The sequence below is a fragment of the Lichenostomus cassidix genome, unplaced genomic scaffold (assembly GCF_008360975.1).
Source record: "Lichenostomus cassidix isolate B80296 unplaced genomic scaffold, HeHo_3.0 HiC_scaffold_38, whole genome shotgun sequence".
NCBI lineage: Eukaryota > Metazoa > Chordata > Aves > Passeriformes > Meliphagidae > Lichenostomus > Lichenostomus cassidix.
In genome coordinates this window covers 2,234,968-2,254,284 of record NW_028147440.1, presented here as the reverse complement: position 1 = coordinate 2,254,284, position 19,317 = coordinate 2,234,968, and the positions used below count along the sequence as shown (strand labels likewise).

At 50.0% G+C, this 19,317-nt stretch overlaps 3 protein-coding genes across 6 annotated transcripts in view; 2 read left to right on the top strand and 1 right to left on the bottom strand.

Annotated features, from left to right (window-relative positions):
• The window catches only part of LOC146422988 (putative selection and upkeep of intraepithelial T-cells protein 1 homolog), a 166,504-nt gene that overhangs the window by 41,850 nt on the left and 105,337 nt on the right, over positions 1–19,317 (top strand). The gene's annotated exons all lie outside the window — the stretch shown is intronic.
• Positions 6,339–12,059, top strand: LOC146422993 (uncharacterized). The gene is made up of 5 exons (XM_085045593.1): positions 6,339–6,729; positions 7,203–7,247; positions 7,430–7,780; positions 8,105–8,143; positions 8,609–12,059. The coding sequence occupies exons 1-5, from the start codon at positions 6,528–6,530 to the stop codon at positions 8,764–8,766; spliced, it is 795 nt and encodes a 264-aa protein (XP_084901719.1). The 5' UTR covers positions 6,339–6,527; the 3' UTR covers positions 8,767–12,059.
• LOC146422994 (uncharacterized) lies at positions 11,079–11,962 on the bottom strand. The gene is made up of 2 exons (XM_085045596.1): positions 11,822–11,962; positions 11,079–11,638 (listed from the first exon to the last, which is right to left on the bottom strand). Exons 1-2 carry the CDS (start codon positions 11,917–11,919, stop codon positions 11,170–11,172), a joined length of 567 nt encoding a protein of 188 aa, XP_084901722.1. The 5' UTR covers positions 11,920–11,962; the 3' UTR covers positions 11,079–11,169.

The following is a 19,317-nucleotide window of genomic DNA, read 5'->3' as shown; positions in this document are numbered from 1 at the left end:
TCTGGTCCTTCTGGAGGATGCAAAAACCATGAACGCTGCTGGAGGTATAACATGACAGGACTCCATCAATCCTGGAGCTTCCTGGTACTTTCACCTCCATGTGACGGAAGAGCCAGTGAGGAGTGGGGCTCTGCTGGATCTTCTGCTCTCCCATCAAAAGGCACTTGCTTCTCTGCTGACCAAGGTGCCTCTACAAGGGGCACTGTAACCAGCTGGTCCATGCACAGTGACCTACCCACGGCTGCAGCAAAAACAGCCTGCCTTTTCTAGGGGCAACATTTTGCTCCCTGAGTCCCACACTGCCAATTTGTCCCTCCCAGCTGAAGGCAGGAGACTGGGGATTGAGAAGGAGAGAAGGCTCTCTTGTGTCCTCCTGTGCAGTGGTTTAATGCACAGAAGAGGAGACAGCTCCAGGTTGTGCAAGATCTGCAGGTCATGGCCACATGTGTCACAGATGGCACAGGAGAGTCCAGGGCTGCACGACCACCCTGTGGGGGTGACAGTGGGAGAAGAAGGTCAGATTTTGTGCAGCTTGTGCACACGTTTGTGAGAAAATGGCCACAGTTCAGAGCTCCGTTGCCTGTGAGTTATTGCACAGCCCAGATGAACAGAGAGTAAAGCTAGGGGTGAGAAAGAGGGTGCAGAAAGTGTTCAAATAACTGCCATCAAAACCCCAAACCACAGTCTGAGCTTTCATCAGAAATGGCCTTTAATTTTTACACCTTCAGCCAGGGCAGAGATGTCCCAGCTGATAACTGATGTTATATGTTGGGTTTGGAGCACGTGCTCACGTTGCTGTGTTGCGCCTCCTTTATCTCAAGGCAAAACAGCTTCTTATTATTGTTCTGAGTTCAGATGTTAAAAATATTCATGGTTAGTTATTGTTACTGAGATTTTTAACCTCTAATTAAACATTAGAAGATATTCTTAGTCTGTGTATGAGGCAGTTCAAATTGGATGAGTAAATCCAATTGTTTTTCCTGCATTCACCACCAAAATCATTATCAGCATCCCATGACTTCCTTGTTCTTTCTCAAAGCTTCTCTCATCCCAGCTCACTCAGTTCCTATTTTACTGAAAATCCTAACTTCCCAATTAGAGCACTACCTGCATTCTTCCTTTAATTCTCTATCACTTTATTGTGGGGTTTCAATCTGTACAAGAACAGCTGGGACTTGGTTTCAGCTCTCATCATCTTCACAAACTTTATAGCATGACACCAATAATGGCAATAATGCACTGGCAAGAGGCAATGACTTCTCATTTTTATTTACAATCTCCACTTTATCCTGTAGCAACAAGGGGAAAAAAACCTCCATGAATCAAATTATCTCAGTTTGTTCAAACACTTGATCACCCTCATGGCAAAATACTACCCAAAAAATTTCTGTATATATAATGGGAATTTCTTATGTTGCATCTTGTGCCTGTTGCCTCTTACCCCATCACAGTACATCCTGGCTACAACACAGGCAGCTATGGGAATCCTACCCTGATATATCCAGTGCTTTGTGTTGAGGTTTCTGGTGGCACTGGGGTGTTGTGTGGGTGTCCAGGAGTTCCCATGCCCAGGGACACAAGGCTTACAGGAGACACACACTTTTCTGCAGCAGCTGAGCATGGGGCTTGAAGCAGGAAAAGTTCTAAAACGAGGAAGGAGTAAATAGCCAAGCAAAACAGCACAGGATTTTTCTGCTTCCTTTTAGTGAAGCGGAGAGCAGATGTCCACTGCTGGCAGCAGTGAGGGCCCACTGTGTCAAACAGGTGGATCTCTGCCCTGCAAAGCACTTGGGATTGCAATGGAGTTGGTCTTTGGGAACTGGAGGGAATCCCTGGTGCAGCTGCCACTCTTCCCCTGTCTCATTAGAGTAGCTGTGAAACTTGAGGCTTTGGGAAAGGAGGAGCAGAGCTGGACCTGGGCCACCTGTAATATCTGCTGCTTTCTGGCAAGGGACAGAGGCAGAGAAGAGGAGCAGAGCAGCCCTTGTTGCTCAGCAGGACCAGGAATCTCTTCCTGGAGAAAGGAGAAGGAAGGAAGGAAGGAAGGAAGGAAGGAAGGAAGGAAGGAAGGAAGGAAGGAAGGAAGGAAGGAAGGAAGGAAGGAAGGAAGGAAGGAAGGAAGGAAGGAAGGAAGGAAGGAAGGAAGGGCAAGAATGGTTAAGGATTCACTGGAACCTGACATCTTGGAGCATTTCCCTTTCCCAGGCTCCTGCCCACTTCTTCAGGAGCTCCCAGCAGGACCTTCTGCTGCTCTCCTCTGATTCCCACCAAAGCCAGCATGAGGATGACCAGGAGAGCCAAGCTGAGCCAAGTCCATCCCTGAAGGAGCTGCATGGCATGGGGACCCTTGGTGTCCCAGGGACCTGAGCCTGCCTGTCCTGCTGTGCTGACAACACCTGAGAACTAAATGGGGAGAGCAGCTGGAGTTCTAGGCACACACAGTTGGACAGAGAGATTTCTATGGGGTGGGAAAGGCAGAACAGGAGCTGATAACTGGGGCAGGATGGAGCTGTGAGGGAGGTGAGCAAAGAGGGACTCACCCAAAGCAATGGTGCAAGGACTTGGCATGGCCATGGCAGAGCTCCAGGAATGCAGGTGTGTGGGGAGCTCCACAGAGCATTCTGCAATATTCTGCTGGGATATTTCCATTTGCCATAACATTTTTTCAAAAGTTGTAGGAGTGAGAAGCCCTCAGCAGTTTTTCCTTCATTATCTCCTCGTTCCTTGTTTTTATTAAGTTTTTCTATTTCTTCCTCTAGTTGGAATTTCCTGCTCTTCATCTCATAATTCTCCAGAAATCCAGTCTTTTCATTCATGGCACCAACATGAAAAAATGGTGTAAATGAAATAAACGCTGACAACTAACCAGGTGGAACACAATGCAAAAACCTAAACAGAAAGCAATTGGGAGAGGTTCTTATAAATGGAATTGCTTGCAATAAATATGAAAGATTCTGGGAAACTTTAAAATTTCACTGTGACTGAGGTCTGTTTTGCTCACAGCAAAGCCACAGCCATAGCAGCTCGTTCTTTGGCCAGAAGCTTTTTTCTCAAGCTGCTGGGTACAGCACAGCCCTGCTGCCGTGGTTTTCCTCCCCACACTCAAAGCCTGCACAAACACAGCCAAGCAGAGAGGAAACCTCTGCAAGGGGCTCTTCCTGCACAGCCCCTCTTCCCCAACACAATTCCTGCTCTGGGGCTGTTTCACACACTGGCTCAGCTTGGAGGTCCCTCTGGAAGTTCTCTGCTGCAGCCCCTCTGCTCCTGCTGGACTGATTGCAGCTGGTTGCCCAGGATCAGGTACATCCAATGCAGCTGCCTACCCAAACAATCAGCTTTTGGGGGTTCATCTGTCGTTCAGAGATGCTTAAACCATCAGTAAATGCCCCTCACCTCTGGGAACTGGATCTGCTCTCTCAGAAAGAGGACGGTGGGATGGACCAGCCAACTGGACATGGCTCTGTTTGGACCTCAGCAGCTTTGGCTCACACATTCAGCAGTCATCACAACAAGAAATTCCTGTGAGGGTACCAACCTGTGCCTCAATTTGCTGCTCAATCTCTCATCTTCCAAACATGGCTTAGAGCATGGTCTGAGAGGGACCAGGGCACATTTTGGAGAGAAATGGAATTGCACTGAAATACCCTTCCCCAGAGGGAAGTTTCCAAAGCTTTTGTGTGATTCTCTAAAGCTGCCCTGAGTGGCCTTAAATTTCTGTTTCATAATTCCTGCAGGGCAATGGAGATCCCTGAAATTAGAAACGTCCGGCCTCATCAACCTGAAAAACATCTCAAACTGCACTGAGCACAAACTCGTGGGTGAGGCAGCTCCCAAGTGGAGCAGAGCTGTGCCCTTCTGGGAGTCCATGGATGGACAGCCTGGGGCAGCTTTGCTGTCACAAGTGGTTTCTGTGTCAGCAGCTGAGTCCAGCACCTGCTGTCCTTACTATGAGCTCAGGACAACTGCAAATGAGTACAGTAGACTTAGGTTTAACTCATCTTCACTTCTGCATTTTGAGGTTATCACGCTTTACTAGATTTAATTTGTTCTTCTTGTTGTTTCCTGTGCCATCATATTCCAAATACCAGGTGTGAACTGGGAGGGAAGAAAGACTCTGGTAATTCCCAATTCCAACAGAATGTCTTTTGCCTTGGAACAGAGAAATGAAGGGCTGGGCTCAGATCAGAGTTTGATCAGTGTGGCAGTACGATGGTCAGTCCCTGCCCCTGAGAGAGCCTCCTCTGATCTCACAATTGGCAGAACTGCACTGATGGGGAGAAAACCAGCCCTGCAAAGGCCAGCTGTGTCAATTAGACAAGCCTGTACAGCTGTGGTGAATGTGCACAGCCACAGAACTTCCTCCCTGAGGACACTTTGCTGTCAGAGGGTGAGATCACAGCAGGATGCTCAGTGCTGGCCTGAGTAGCCAGGTGGGTCCAATAGCCAGATGAATCCAGCAGCCCTCTCCAGCCTCCCCAAAGTGGTGCTCTGGTTTGATCTAATGGCTGCATGTCCCCCACCGTGGCACAGCTGGAACAGCCCAAGGGCTTTCTCAGTCTTTCTGTGTGTCACCAGACCTCTCTCATTGAGCAGGAGGGATATAAGGGCAGTTCAGAGTTATGGAACATGGGAAAATCAAAATAATTTTCCCAGTAGACAGCTTCAGGGAGGCTTTAGAGCCAGCACTGTCACTGGTGTCTGTGTTGGGCTTGGCCAAAGTGAATTTGGCTTCTGGCATGGGAAGGGCACTTGCATTTGTGCTGCAGAGAAATAGCAACTTCTGTTTTGTGCTGGAGATAAACAGAAACCTCAAGAGAGAAATAACCCAAGCAAACACCATCTTTTTGGATATCAGGGACCTCTAGTAACACTGGTTGTCTATCACAAGTGCTAGGTAAATGCATGCAAGGACATGGAGAGCTCTAAAAACATGTAATTCTCCTTCAGAGATGATTTGATACAGGGTGTCCAAGGCAATCTGAGTGGGAAAGGATTTGGGTCCCCCTTGATAGACATTTTACATGTGTCCCAGGAATCACAGTCAGTTGTGGGAGAATTAACCCCCAGCAGCATGGATAGCAGCAGTGATTTTTGGCCTTGAAGAATGTTAAGCCTTGGGAGAGATAAACAGGCAGAGCAAGCAAGGAACTGAGACCTTGATAAGAATGGAACAGTTTAACCCTCACGCCTGGCTATTAGCACGTAACAGGATGTCAGTCAAGGACACTACATGCAGGATGCTGTGTCGCTGGGGAGAAAAGGGGTTGCGAAACTGATTGCAGGTTGTTCGTATGGCATTATAAAAGGCAGTGTTGCCTGGAATAAAATCAGCATTGCTTGCACCCACCTGAGTCCATCTCCTAATCGCCGACAGTCAATGAAAATCAGCCCAACATCCAAACACTTGGAACCACTCTGGAGTCACCTGGAACACTCCTCTCTTTAATCCTACCCCAGGAGCTCTCCCTTGGATCCTCACCATTCCCCAAGGGAGCTCCATGGAGCCCAGCTGCTCTCTCACATAACAGACAGCTGCCCCTCCTTCTCTTCCCAGGCTGCCCGTCCTAAAAACCTGTGTGGCTCCAATGCAACATGCCACTCCTGGGAGTGCAGTCACTGCTTCCTGTATCCTGATCCCAATAGGATCACAGCCGTGAGATAAAACCCAGGACTTGACTCCATTCTCTTTAGTCCCCACAGGAGCTGCATTAGTAGACAGGCCCTTCCAGAAGCTCCTCATCTCACAGACTGCCCAGAAAGGACTTGGGGGTCTCTCCAAAAAGGAGCATTGTTGGCACTTCCTGGTGAAAATACCAGTACTGGTGATGACCCTGTTAGAGCCTCCTTTGGTTGTGTTTCATTTCTGTCCCATCACCCCCTGCCCTTTGCTCATCGGTCCTGTCTGGCACTCCCTCACAGGATGGCCAGTGCATCTCTCCTTCCCCCACCATTCCCCATTTAAATTCCTCTTTCTGGGCTTATAAATCCCATTGGAAGAAGCAGCTGTTCTTTCCTCGGTTAGGGGTGTCCCAGCTCTGCCCAGTGGATGCTGAGCTGCAAACAATGCTCCAAGTGCCCAAAGCTATGTTGCCCAAATCTGTGTCACAACCAGTTCTTGGCCTGTAATATCAGTCTCCTCCTCCACATACCTTTTCCACTTTCCAAAGCAGGATTGAGGAGAAAACCAGAAAGGCCCCCATGGCCTGGGATAAAACCACAGGGCTGTGTAGTCACTTGTGCCCATGGCCAGTTTGACCTGGAAGATTTCCTTGGATCCCTCTGATAGAAGAGCTGGGAGTAGCAGTGAGAAGAGGGCAGAGGAGGGTGGGAGTCAAGGGTCAGGAAGGCTTTGCAGGGAGGAGGCTACCCTTGAGGGACAGACAAACACAGCTCGTGCTCTGGGCTTGGAGGGTGCGGAAATGAAAGCGGGGGCTCTGCAGGAACAGAGGCTGAAGTGGGGGCTGAGGCAGAGCCCATGCTAGCCACAGCCACTTGCTTGTTGTGGGAAGGTCTTTCCAGCCACAAAGATGCAGCAGGACCAGTCGCAGGTGCTGCAAGCCCTGGGCCAGGCAGCTCTTGAAGCGCTGGGCAGAGCTCAGCCCACAGCAGACGCTGCAAGGAGAGGCTGTTGCTGCAGTGCCCAAACAATGCTGGGCCAGCAGGGATGTGCCAGGCTGTCTCCTGCTCACCCGACCTTCCTCCTCTTTCTCCTACTGCTGCTGCTGCTGGGTGAGTAGGGGGATGGCTTTGCCTTGGGGCTCAGCACTGCAGGGCTGCTGAGTGGGGCAGGACAGAGCACAGGGCAGGACCCAGGGGAAAGGGTGAGTGGAGCAGCTGTGCAGCACTGAGGGGCAGAGCTGCTCTGGGGAGGGCAGCAATCATTGCTTCCTCCAGCTCCCATGGACACCTGAGAAAAGGGGGAAATTCACAACCCCTCTAAGGTGGTTTGTGTCATAGTGAGAGACTTGGTAGATGCTGAAGTGCTTTAGGGAACCAGAGGCATCCACCTGGAACCACAAACCCAGCCAAAATGGGCTTTGGGTTGTGTCAAACCAGCAGAAAAAGGAGATGCAGGATGGAGCCACATGGGTGGGAAGGTGCCTCTCCCCGCCAAAATTCAGCAGTGGGAACACAAACAGGGCCATGGGGCTGAGCTGGGTTGCTGCCCATCTGATCCAAACCCTCTGTGTCCCATGGTACAGGTGCTGGTGTGATGGCCCAGGACATCTGCAGCTCCCCAGGGCATGGTGAGCACAGGAATAGTTCCCATAAAGAGAATTGTGTTGTGCTGGAGAATTGAAGGGAGATGGATTTTGTTCCCAATGTGTAAATCCCTGGAGAGGAAACTCTTCGCCTTCCAGATGTAAGGCAATTTCCTGCCCTAAACACAGTAACACTCTCCCTTGCAATCCCTGTGCCATCTCTCCAGGTGACCTCCCTGCTCCTCTTTTCCACATGATCCCCACTGCTGCAGAGGAAGGAAAACAGGTCATACTTCAGTGCCAAATTTCCTGGAAATCTCCTGTCACCCGAATCATCTTCTGCAAGGATGGGGTGGAGCAGTACAGCCTGAAAGCCCTACAGGGAAAGGAGAACTATTACACCTCTTTCCCCATGACAATGGGAAGCGCAGGGACATTCACATGTGGATACCAGCACAAGGACAACAGCAACCGAGTGAGGAGCTCTGCCCTCAGTGCTGCTCTGAACCTGAGTGTCATAGTAAGTCGTGGCACCAGAGAACATACAGGAAACACTCCCAGACCCGCCAAGATGCCAGGTGAGGGAGGGGATCCTGCCCTGCCCCATGGCATGTCGCTGGGCAGTTGGGATGCTGGGGGTCAGGGTGCACTTCAGCACAGCCTTGGGCTCCAGGGACACTCCTCACAGTCACACAAGAGCATCCTGCTCCTCTCCTGCCCCAGCATCATGGAAAGGGCAGAGTGGTGGTCCCAGATCTAATGCAGAGCCACAGCTGTGCAGGGCATTCATTTATTGATCCCAACAGTTTATAGAGGGTGGATCAGGGGATCCCCACAGTGGCTCAGGCTGTGCAGTACCTGGGGGATCTGCAGACTCTCTCCCTGTCCCTTTCTCCTCCCAGGCAGCAGCTCCAGCTCCCAGGCCAAGACATTCAGCAATGGTGAGTGATTCCCCTTCTATACACTCAGCATTGCTCAGCTTTGTGTTAAGTGCTGGCAGCTGCCAACTCCACGACTTTGGAAAGGTCATAAAGTGGGATCTAGCTCTGATGTAAGGGCATATCCTGCTCTCTGCTTCCTCTCCCCATCTTGCCTCCTCTGATCTCCCCTTTAACTCTCAGAGCCCCTTTAACTCTGAGAGTCAGGGAAATTGTGAAGATTTGCATGAGCCAGGTGTTTCCATATTCATTCACTGAATCAAGGTGTGAGCTGGAGGGGCTGCTCAGTGTCTGGGGTGATCCCTACACAGGACAGGGAGACTCTCAATGGCCTGCCTTTTTCTGACAGGCAGCAACCCTTTGACCAAAGCAGTGCTCTCTCTAAGGGCTAAGTGGATTGCCTGTGAGCCCTTTACATACTTCATCTTTAAAATCCCCTTTCTACATTTTGACCCTCCCCTCTTCCAGGGCCAGCCATTCCCCTCTGGATCTGGATCCTGCGCTGTGTCCTCACATTGCTCCTCCTCTCATCCGCGCCCATCATCACCCTCATCCTGGAGAGATGGAGCCACCAGGCCACTGGGGCTGCCCAGCCAGGAGACATCCCCATCCCCAATGCCCTCTGATGCCCTCCCTGCCCTGGACTCTCTGCTGTCCCTGCACCTCTGCACCAGGAACAGAGTGTGACCATCACCAGCCCTAGCTCCCTTTGGGCTCAGGAAACCTGGGGCCCTGTGCCCAAGGGATGTGCTGCCATTGTCTTACTCTGCTTTGCTCAGCCCCTGCTCTGTCCTCAGACACAGCCCTGTGGAACTGACACCCATCCAGGGCTGCTGAACCCTTGCTGAGGCACCTCCTGCCTACAGGGAGCAGCATCTCCATTGCCAGGGACATCCCTGCAGCCCAGAAGGACACACAGGGACTCTTTGCTGGCTGCAGCCTCACACAGCCATGTTCTCCAGCTTCTGCATCCCTCCATCACTTCTCATCACCCACGGTGATTCCAGCAGCCCCGGGCAGTGCTATGAACACCCACCAGCTGGTTACAGTGCAGCACCTTGATCAGCAGAGGGTCTGTGGGTAGCAAATTAAAAAGGGTTTGTTCAGCAGTGGGGGGTTGATGTTGCTCCTCTCTTTCAGAGTGAACCCTCTGAGTGGAGCTGGGAGAGCTGCTTCACTCCTGGCTGTTGGGGCCACATGCACTGGGAGGGAGCTGCCATCCCCTGCCCACGGTGAGCCAAGGGTGCCCTCCCTGATGGCACTGCCCTGGCAGACATGTCCTGGAAATGTGCTGAGCTGAGGATGGCTGAGCCCATCTCCCCATATTCAGGTCCAAAGGGTGGCCATGCTTTTCCCTCTGCACCCCATACCTCCCTGTCCATGGGGCAGGGGGACTGGGCTGAAAACCCCATACAACAGAGAGGAGTGGAGTTGTCTGGCTGTGGGACCGTTTGGGGGATGCAATCTTCATTTCAGCAACCCCAACATGAACCCCAAGCTCAACATTCCCACATCACTGGCTGCTGTTCACATGGGTTTATCAGGAGTTATTCCCAACTTAATGTCACTTGAGTAATTTACATTTCTCCTTGCCAGCTCTAAATTCAATCTAGCACATCCTAATCAAATCTGTCATTATCTCAAATCCTTCAAGTCCTTTCTTAGGTGTAAAAAAACTTCCAGGGTTTAACCCCATCCAAAAACTAAGCCCCACACAGCTGCTCCCACATTGCTCCCCACACATCACTCCCCCACCAGCAGGATGGGGCGAGGAATTGGAAGAGCAAAATCTAGAAAACCCATGGGTTGAGATAAAGATAGTTTAACAGGTCCAGCGCCAAAAAACTTCCTTGTGCATTTGTATTGCTTTGTCATTGGCCAGGCAGTGCCCTGCTGTGAAGTGGCAGGTGAGGTGGAGGGGGAAGGATTTTTGTTTGTAGGCACTAAATTTTGCCAACAGTGAAACATTTCTGAAATTGTGATCCTGTTTTTTTCTGACACCACATTGCAGAAGATCATTCCACATTTGTTTCCTTGTCACACCTGAGGTAACTGTTTTGAGTTTTGTTGGCTGACTTTCATGCACCACGTGAGCATGATTCTGAAATTACATGGTTCTGAAATTACAGCCCCAATTTCCCTCAAGGGATTTGCTAGGGCATCTCTCTTACCAGTAGCACCTGTGACTGCTGGTACAAGTGAAAGGTTTCAGTGTAACAGGGGCCCCTCTCCAAAGCTGCATTTGGGTACTTTTCATTCCTGCTGCCCCATCTGGACTGGATCCCATAATTGGCACATTCCCTATCTGCTGCAGGAAATTGACACCTTCTGCCCCTGTACACCAACTTGCCAGGCATGGTAGGAATTAGGCAGTGTCTGCACATGCTGCTAAAACTGCTGCATATGACCACTGATAGCACATAGGTGCAGCAACATCCTGCCCATCAGGATCCCTTATATTTTGTCTCTGAGCACATCCTGGTGTACCTAATCCTCACTGCCTATAGGGCTTAATAGTCCATTTTTGCCCATTAATAAGTGGACTATTAATAAGTTCCCAAGCTCCCAAAATCCACGCCAATATGCTTTTCCCACTCTTCTGCTAAACGAGCTCTAAAAGTTCCCCTCACTCTTTTGGGCTATAAGGACGTGTGATCTGTACCCCTGTCCAGCAGATCCCTCCATATGCAGGAGGGGTTGTGCTTCTACCCCCTCCCTCTGTGCTAAATCTGGCTCAAACTTAATCCCACCAGGCATTGCCTCCCAGCAGGCTCCCAACCCCCTTGCACAACACAGCCCACCCACAGGACCTTCCAACCACAGGACCTTCCCTACCCTCAACAGGGGAATTAGGGGATAAAAAATCTCCCATCCTACCTGGGTTTCTTCCTCTCCTATCTCCAGACAGTACAGCACAAGTCTGGATGCACTTTTTTTTACAACCATTTATTGAGGGCAGCAGGTTCTGCCTGGTGTTTACAATGACACAGACAAGGTATGTCCATCCCTGCAACTGATGCTGTCCAAGGCTAAGCCCTTGAGTCTTCATTGGATTCAGAGGTGGAACTGTCTTGATTCTCCAGAATTATTTTGATGATTGACTGTGCAGCATCAGACACAGTGGCTGTGGCCTGCACATTGCCAGCAGAGACCACGATGGGCTGCTGGTACTGACTGAGATGGATTTCACTGAACTTGCAGCTCTCATTAGTGTTGAGGGGTTCACTTCTGTACATCCTCTTGTAGTCATCCTTCAGATTTTCATAGCAGTGGTCTTCACACCGGGAGATCTCCAGGGTCAACCTCATGTCGAAAAAGCTGTACATCAAGGGGTTGGAGAAGAGGATGGCCAGCGTGAAGGTGTCCACCTCATACACCAGGAGCCCCGTGCAGCCCCAAAAACGGAGCCCAGAGTTGGTGAAATGGCTCTGCTCCGTGACACCTGGTGGGATCATGGGGCTGGGTGGGTTGGTGCTGTGGCCACTGTAGAAGTAGATCCTGGAAGGAAAGAACAGGTGAGGAGGAAAAGGGATGTGGAGGTCACTTGGGCTTACAAGGGAGATGGTCCAACCACTGGAAGGTGCTCCAGGAGATGGTCTAACTTGGACTTTCTTTCTGAATCCTAGATGAATTCCATCTGGCAAGGGCCTTCCACCCCCTGTCCCGTCTTCATGGTGTTACCTGGGGTTCTTCAAGGTGACATCCTGGGTTTTGTTAGTGATCTGGATCACCACACTCCGCTCAAAGCATTTCCACACAAAATCTGCACTTATATCCATTGTATTCTCCAAAGCTCTGGGCAGGTTTCCAGTCAGAAGATTTTGGAGTGGAAAAATTCAGCAGCAGTTGAGAAAAACAGCTTTCTGATAATGACTGTGCAAAGTCCACCTTTGAACCAATAAACTACCAAAACTATAAACTGTTTCCTTACAGTTGATGAAGAAACAAAAGTGGAACAATCTTGTGCAGCTGGTGTCCCACGAACATAACTTCAGAAATGTTTCATCATTGGCAAAAGTTTTCATCGATATACAAAAATCCTTCCCCCTGCACCCCACCTGCCACCTCACAGAGAGGCACTGCCTGGCCAAAGCCAAAACAGCAGAAATGGACAACTAGGAAGGAAGTTGTTTGGCACTGGACCTGTTAAACTGTCTTTATCTCAACCCTCAATTTTCCCAGAGGTATGGGACAGGAATCATGTTGTCCAGAGGAGAACATTTACACCTCACACAGAAAACCCTCTTTGACAGGACAATTCCTTCCCTCTCCACTGTTTAGAGAGGGACCATTCATGATTACATTTGTTGACCTCAATGTACAACCCGCAGGGATGATCCTTCTGCCTTTGGTGCTCTGTCAGCCCTGGAGCCCCAGAAAAACCTGGAGGAAGCCCAAAGGGGGCAGAGAAAGAGCTGCCTAGGACTGGACCCTGGTTGCTGAGCTGGGCTGACACAGGGAGCTCATGGAAAGCAGGCAGAGCTGCAGAGAGACAGCTCTGCCCAGGAGCAGCTCCTCTCCCATCCCAGAAGGGCTGGGGCTCTGCCTGCAGGAACCGAGGGACAGGAGAGAAGGGAGAGAGAGTAAAGGCAGAGAACACTGGGAAGGTGCTGAGAGTTCACTCTGGGAGGAATCCCCACAGCCATCCACACAGTAAATCTCCAGCAGATGGGCAGTGCACTGGAGTGTCCTGGAGGGGTCTTTCAGAGTGGGCACTTGCAGATCAGCTCTGACAGGGTGGCTTTCACAGTTTGTTTTATGCAGAGAAGAGATGCTGCAGAGAAAAGATGCTGCAGAGCAGAGCTTCCCTGCTGCCCCCTCAGAGGGACAGAGCTGCCAGGGTGTGCAGAGCAGGGTACCTGCAACCCACAGATCTGTGCCAGGGCGGGGCCTGTGCTGCCTGCCAGGGTCAGCTCTCAGCCTGCCCAGGGAGCTCCCCCAGCACTGTGAGGAGAAGCTGGGGGTGGAAGGAGCAATCCCTGGCAGGGCAGAGTCCTTCTGCTGTTGAGAGGATGCTCTGAAGGTCACAGGGACACATCACCTCCAAGGTATTTCCTGGGGGCTGTTTCAAGGGGAAGGACAGGGCAAAGGTACTTTATAGAGTTCTTAGATTCAGTTTCCCTTTTGTGATGGGGAGGCAGAGAGATTTTAGTGGGGTTGTCCTCTTTGTACAAGAAACTTGAGAGTCCTGGAAGATCAAGAGGTGAGCGAGGAACTCAAAAAAGCACTTCACTTCCCTCAGCCTACAGATGAACACAACATCTTCCTCAGGGTTAATCTGAGCTGTTCTTTAGGACCTACAAACACAAATTATCCACAGACAATGCCAAGCTGTCAGGAGGGGTCTGCTGCGCAGAGCTGAGCACACAGCAGTAGGATGGGGTCTGTGAGCACTGACTGGGAGGAGATGTGGGGACAGAGAAACTGTTCCTGGCAGCAGCAGCCCCAGGCAGCAGAGACATGGCCAGGGAGGGGAGACAGAGTTGCTACCAGGAATGCCAAGGGTGTGATATTCAGGCACTCCCCTGCAATCCTCTGAATTGCAGACACCTCCCCTGTGCTCCTCTTCACCTAGCACAGCTTCTGTGCCCAGGCCATGGATTCCCAGGCTGTGTAAACCCCTCAGTATCCCAATCTTGGATGAGTTTTAACATCCCATGAGCCATAGCTCTCCCCCTGTTCTCCGTTCCCTCAGCAGGTGCACTGAGGCATTTCTCTCTGCCTCCCCTCCTGTGTGGTCCTTGTTCTTCCCCTTGGATCCTCTTGGGAGGAGGGGTTCAGCTGCAGCTGAAAAGTTGTCTTCTGACCCACAGAGTTGCTAAATCTGACATTTTCTCTGACGTCTCTGTGTGCTTTCCTCCATAGACAGGTCCATGCCCTGAGGCAGGAAATGTCCTAACACCAGCTTCACCACCCAATTAATTCTCCTGGCATTCACAGACATGTGGGAACTGCAGCTCCTGTACTTCTGGCTCTTCCTGGGCATCTCCCTGACTGCCCTCCTGGGCAACGGCCTCACCATCACCAGTGTAGCCTGTGACCACCACCTGCACACCCCCATGTTCTTCTTCCTTAATGTCTCTCTCACTGACCTGGGGTCTATCTGTACCACCGTCTCCAAAGCCATGGCAAATTCCCTCTGGGACAAAAGTGCCATCTCCTACTCAGGATGTGCTCCCCAGGTCTTCTCTGTGCTCTTCTGGTTTTGTGCAGTTTTCCCTCCTCACCATCACAAGCTACAACCATTCAGTGTGCATCTGCAAACGCCTGCACTGTGGGACCCTCCTGGGCAGCAGAGCTTTTGCCCACATGGCAGCAGCTGCCTGGGCCATTGGGTTCCTCACTGCTCTGCTGCACATGGCCAATATGTTTTCACTGCCCCTCTGCCAGGGAAATACATAAACCAGCTTTTCTGTGAAATCCCCCAGTTTCTCCAGATCGATTTTGGGGTTCCTCTCTTCTGCTTGGCTTGCCAGAAACTGATGCCTTATCTGCTGGTGAAAATATGAAGCAGACACAGCAGTAAAGGGAAAAAGGGTATTACCTTGGTTTTAATAGGATCCTAGGTGCACACTCGTCAAAGGTGGAAACATGCCAAGAGCCTCCCCTGTACAACACATATACCATTTATATGGACTTTACAAATTAGCATATCTACTTAAAATCCCCCAATAAGAAACTTAATAAATGAAGTAATTGTCCCACTATTCTAATTAACCCCCCCCAAAATGAGACTACAGCCTAGTTTACAAAAACATGTTCCAGAGAGGAGGCTCTGTCCAAGGTTGGAGCCTCTAGTTTTGAGATAGTATGAATGTTTCTTCTTCCCATCCTGGAGAACCCCCAAACTAAGCTATATATCAGACTACAAGAGTTGGAAACATGTGGGGTGAAGGTACAAGGAGTGTTTGTGAAGGATACAAGGAGAGGGAAAGAGTATAAAAATGTATGGAAAGGGTATAAAAAGAAAGGACAAAAAATCATTGCACCTCACAAACTCTCCTGCTCCAAATCCTACCTCAGGCAAGTTGGGCTTCTTGTCCCAAGCTTTGTCCTTGCTCTTGGCTGTTTTGTCTCCTTTGTGCTGTCCGATGTGCAGATCTTCAGGGCTGTGCTGAGGATCCCCTCTGGGCAGGGACAGCACAAAGCCTTGTCCATGTCTCCCTCACCTGGCCATGGTCTCCTTGTTTATCAGTACAGGAATGCTTGCCTACCTGAAGGCCCCCTCTATCTCCTCCCCATATCCAGATTTGGTGGTGACAGTGCTGTACTCAGTTACTCCAGCAGTGAATGCCCTCATCTACAGCCTGAGGAATCAGGAGCTCAAGGACATCATGTGGAAACTACTGGAATACACACCATTCAAGCAACAATAAAGGGCCCGTCAACTTCACTGGACTCCCAAGGGAGCTCAGGGAATTCCAAGACTAGCTGTTGTTAGCAGATGTAATGTTTCTATAGTGATTTTTGCATTGGGTTTTGGGGTTTTCTTGTGGATTGGTGGTTACTGCAATCCACTTAAGCATAAAAGATCTGTGAGCTGTAAACAAAATGCAAATTAGCACCCCAAAGAGAAAGGTAGTGTCATTGCCTTATCCAAGGAGAGGGGTCAGGTGAAATGCCCCCCAGAGCAGCTCTCTGTCCCAAGGGCTTGTAACCAAAGCCTGGTGCATGGGGCTTACATGGGCACATCAAAACCCAGCCGATATGGGAATCTGCAAAGGTTATTTTGTCTAAAGCCTCAACATTAAAGCACGCCTCTCTCTACCAATTAAAGAAAATTTCAATGCAGGAACAGAAGTGGCCCTGTGACCTTACATGGTATTTTAACTCTCCATTGGTATGGACTGGTCTGGGTCCAGCCAGGTCTACAAATGACTTTTGAATGGGATTTAGATTTTGGAAAAAAAGCAGAACCAAGGAGAGAAAGGAAAACCAGTAGAAGAGTACAAATTTGAAGGCTTGAGGGTGTGTTGACTGTCTCAGCTGGACTCAGGCCAGAGACATCTCCCCTTTCTATCCCTGTGTGCCTCCAGAGTCTGTTCATTGTCTCTCCAGCCAACCCTTTGTATCTCTAGGGCTGTCTTGGGGCAGCTCAACCCCATCCATTGCGGGATTCTGTAACTCAGAGGTGCGGCTGGGGAGGCAAATCTGTGTTTCTCCTCCACTGGAGCAGAACTGTGGGACATGACTGTTGGGTCTGCCTAGATGCCTCCTGCAAGAGGCAGGGATTGGTCAGTGAGATGCGTGGACAGAGTATGGTGATTGTATGGGGAGGTGTGTGATTGACAGGCGCACAGCCAATCTGCGCCTACCCTGCCCGAGCAAAGGGTATGAAAAGGCTTGTTTTCTGGAGAATAAAGAGATTTTCTGAGCACTGCCCAAGGAGATCGTATGCCTTTGCTCCCCAATGCTACAAATGGCCAGCCCGACACAGGGACTAATGAACTCAGTGGAAGGAAACAGACTGTACTGGTAGCATCTCCCTGCTAGACTAAAGGATTTATAAGAAAAAGGAAATGTTGGGAAAGAAAATAAAAGACGTGTGCATCGCACCTATATTTCAGGTGAGTGGCAGGGAAGAAGGGGAAGTAGAATTTCCCTGGAGCAAAGGCAGAACCTGGATTTTATGAAAAGACTCCCACATCGGCAGCATAAAGACATCTCCAATGCGAAGTTACATACCCTGCGGGACTGGGTGTCCATGCCTATTAAAACCTTACAGGCAATGGGACAGAGACTCTTTTATATCACCAGAAATGGCAAATTCCAGGCTTGTAGCCATTTCCCTATGGTCATGGCGGCTCCTAAAGAAAAGCACATGAAAACTGAAAACCGCATGAATGGTTGCCATCTTGAAACTGAAAATTGTGCGATTCGCCATTTTGTGGAGCCATCCACCCTGCCTGCACCTAGTTCCTATGATTCCAAGGTCAGCGAATATCATCCTGACCCACTCAATCTTTATGACTTGGGATCTTCAGATGTGGAATGAGAGGTGGACTTGCACTCCCTGCATGGTGGCGCTGTGTGGCGCTGCCAAAAAACAAGTCTGTGCTCCCTGTGGGAAGACAGTATCAGAGGACAGCACTGGCAGGACAGTGACTGTGTGGCACATATCCATGGGCGGGAATGCAAGAGAGACATGATGGGGATTGAGTAAAGCCCGTGCTAGAGAAGTGGCAGCAGCACCGCTCTCCAGGCGGCCCCACCGGCAGCCTCTGCCCAGCACCTGTGGGCACTCTGCAGTCAGCTTCCCCATCGCCTACACCGTGGGCAGCTGCAGGACTGTGGTCAGCAGAAACCACGGCAGCTGGCTATGAGCCTGCAAAGTGGCATGGCAGCACCAAGCCAGGTGGCTGAGGCTGCACCGGCGCACGACTTCCTGTTCTAGGAAGGGTGAGCCCCACCCTCAGGGCAGCCACGCGCAGATGTGGCGGCAGCACAAGGGGAGGTGGGTCCCCTGAGCTGGTCCCACGTGGCAGCACTGTGTTGGGGCTGATGCCAATCCAGCAGCACAGGCTGCCCCAACATGGCAGCTCGCAGGACACAGCAGCGCATGTGTGCGTGCAGGGCACAGCAGCGCATGCACATGCAAGACACACTGGCTGTCCAGGAAATGGCGGAACAAGAAGAGGCCTCTGGAATGCCGCAGCACCAGCAGGCAAATGCACACTATCCACACAGACACCCTGCACCACGGCAAACCCTTCACTGGCAGCAAAAAGCAGCAGTGGGCATGGCTGGATGCCAGCGGCACAGTGGGAACTGTGACCAGACTGTGAACTGCGCAAGAAGACACGGCTCTGGCTGTGCCATCATCAGGAAGCACCACCATGGCGGTGCAGGGCTGTGTGCTGTGGCGGCAGCTGAGCTGCCTGCTATCTGCGACATGGTCTCACTCCATGGATAATATTTTGTTGGCTGGCCATGACCAGTCTATTTTGTGTTAAACTTTTGTGTAAAGATACCTAGGTTCTTTCTATAGTTGCTAGTACCACTTCAATGAATATGCATGCTTTACCTCTAAATTGGGACTTTTTGTGTTACTTGGTGTTATTGATTCATATTATGAGGGTGAAATACAAATTATGCTGTGGACCCCCATGCCACCTTACTTCGTACCTGCAGGTCAGCATTTAGCACAGCTTATCCCATTTTCAAATAAAACTCATGGTGGTGAGGGTATATGTGGCACAGGTAGTTTTGGTAGCACATGCTAGCCACAATTTTTTTGGACAAGTTCTATCACAACAGCTCAGCCCACCCTGGTATGCAGCATAGATAGCAGAAAATTTAAGGGTCTTGTTGATACCGGAGCAGATGTCTCCATCATAAAAAACAGTGAATGGCCTATTGATTGGCCCACAATTAATCCCACCTCGACCCTTATCGGAGTAGGGGTATTGCAGTGCCCTAGACAGAGTGCTCACCTCTGGCTTTTTATTGGCCTCGATGGGCAAACTGCTCAGTTCGCACCATTTATTGCTGCCCATACCATGTACATTATGGGGAAGGGATGTTTTAGGACAATTTGGACCTGCCATAAAGTTAGATTTATGATAAAGATAGATTTAAGATACAGGCTAACACACCTATATTCTTCATCCTGGATTTCCATCACCCGCAATGATTCCCTTCAATTGACCTCTAGTAGTTACAGATCTGAAAGATTGTTTTTTGTTTACCATACCTTTGTACCCTGAAGTTTCAACCTTTTATTGATTTATTTCAGTGTTTTTTAAGAATCCTTTACAAGTATTAGCAATATTATTTCGAAAAGGTAGAGAGCAGCTGCAGGTCCTCCAAAGCCACAGAAAGGTCTGTTGGGGGATGCCCCAGTAGATTTTAATTTGATAATACAGAAATCACTAATACTGTAAATGATTCCCCATTCATTTAGAGAGCTCTCTTATCCCTTTTTTAATTTACAAAGTTAAATACACTTATTCTAATTTTTTAATGGCAACCACACACACTGGAGAGAAAGCTCATGATGTCACTTGGCACTGGCTAAATTGTTTGCTATTTTAGGTCTCCCAAACACTATTAAAACTGATAAGAGCCCATCTTAAAAACAAAAGAAGGGGAAGTCAGGGGGCCTACATGACAGGTTATGAACATGGGGCAGAGGTTATGCTTGTGTCTCCACAGGTCACCACGTGAAATAGATTTCA

What these genes read in the sequence shown, in the direction of transcription:
- LOC146422994 (XM_085045596.1), bottom strand. Translation starts at nt 11,919, where the DNA reads ATGGATATAAGTGCAGATTTTGTGTGGAAATGCTTTGAGCGGAGTGTG. An exon ending in GTCACCTTGAAGAACCCCAG is followed by an intron (nt 11,639 to 11,821) that starts GTAACACCATGA and finishes CTTTCCTTCCAG; the next exon opens with GATCTACTTCTACAGTGGCC.
- LOC146422993 (XM_085045593.1), top strand. Translation starts at nt 6,528, where the DNA reads ATGCAGCAGGACCAGTCGCAGGTGCTGCAAGCCCTGGGCCAGGCAGCT. An exon ending in CTGCAGCTCCCCAGGGCATG is followed by an intron (nt 7,248 to 7,429) that starts GTGAGCACAGGA and finishes CCATCTCTCCAG; the next exon opens with GTGACCTCCCTGCTCCTCTT. An exon ending in CAGACCCGCCAAGATGCCAG is followed by an intron (nt 7,781 to 8,104) that starts GTGAGGGAGGGG and finishes TTCTCCTCCCAG; the next exon opens with GCAGCAGCTCCAGCTCCCAG.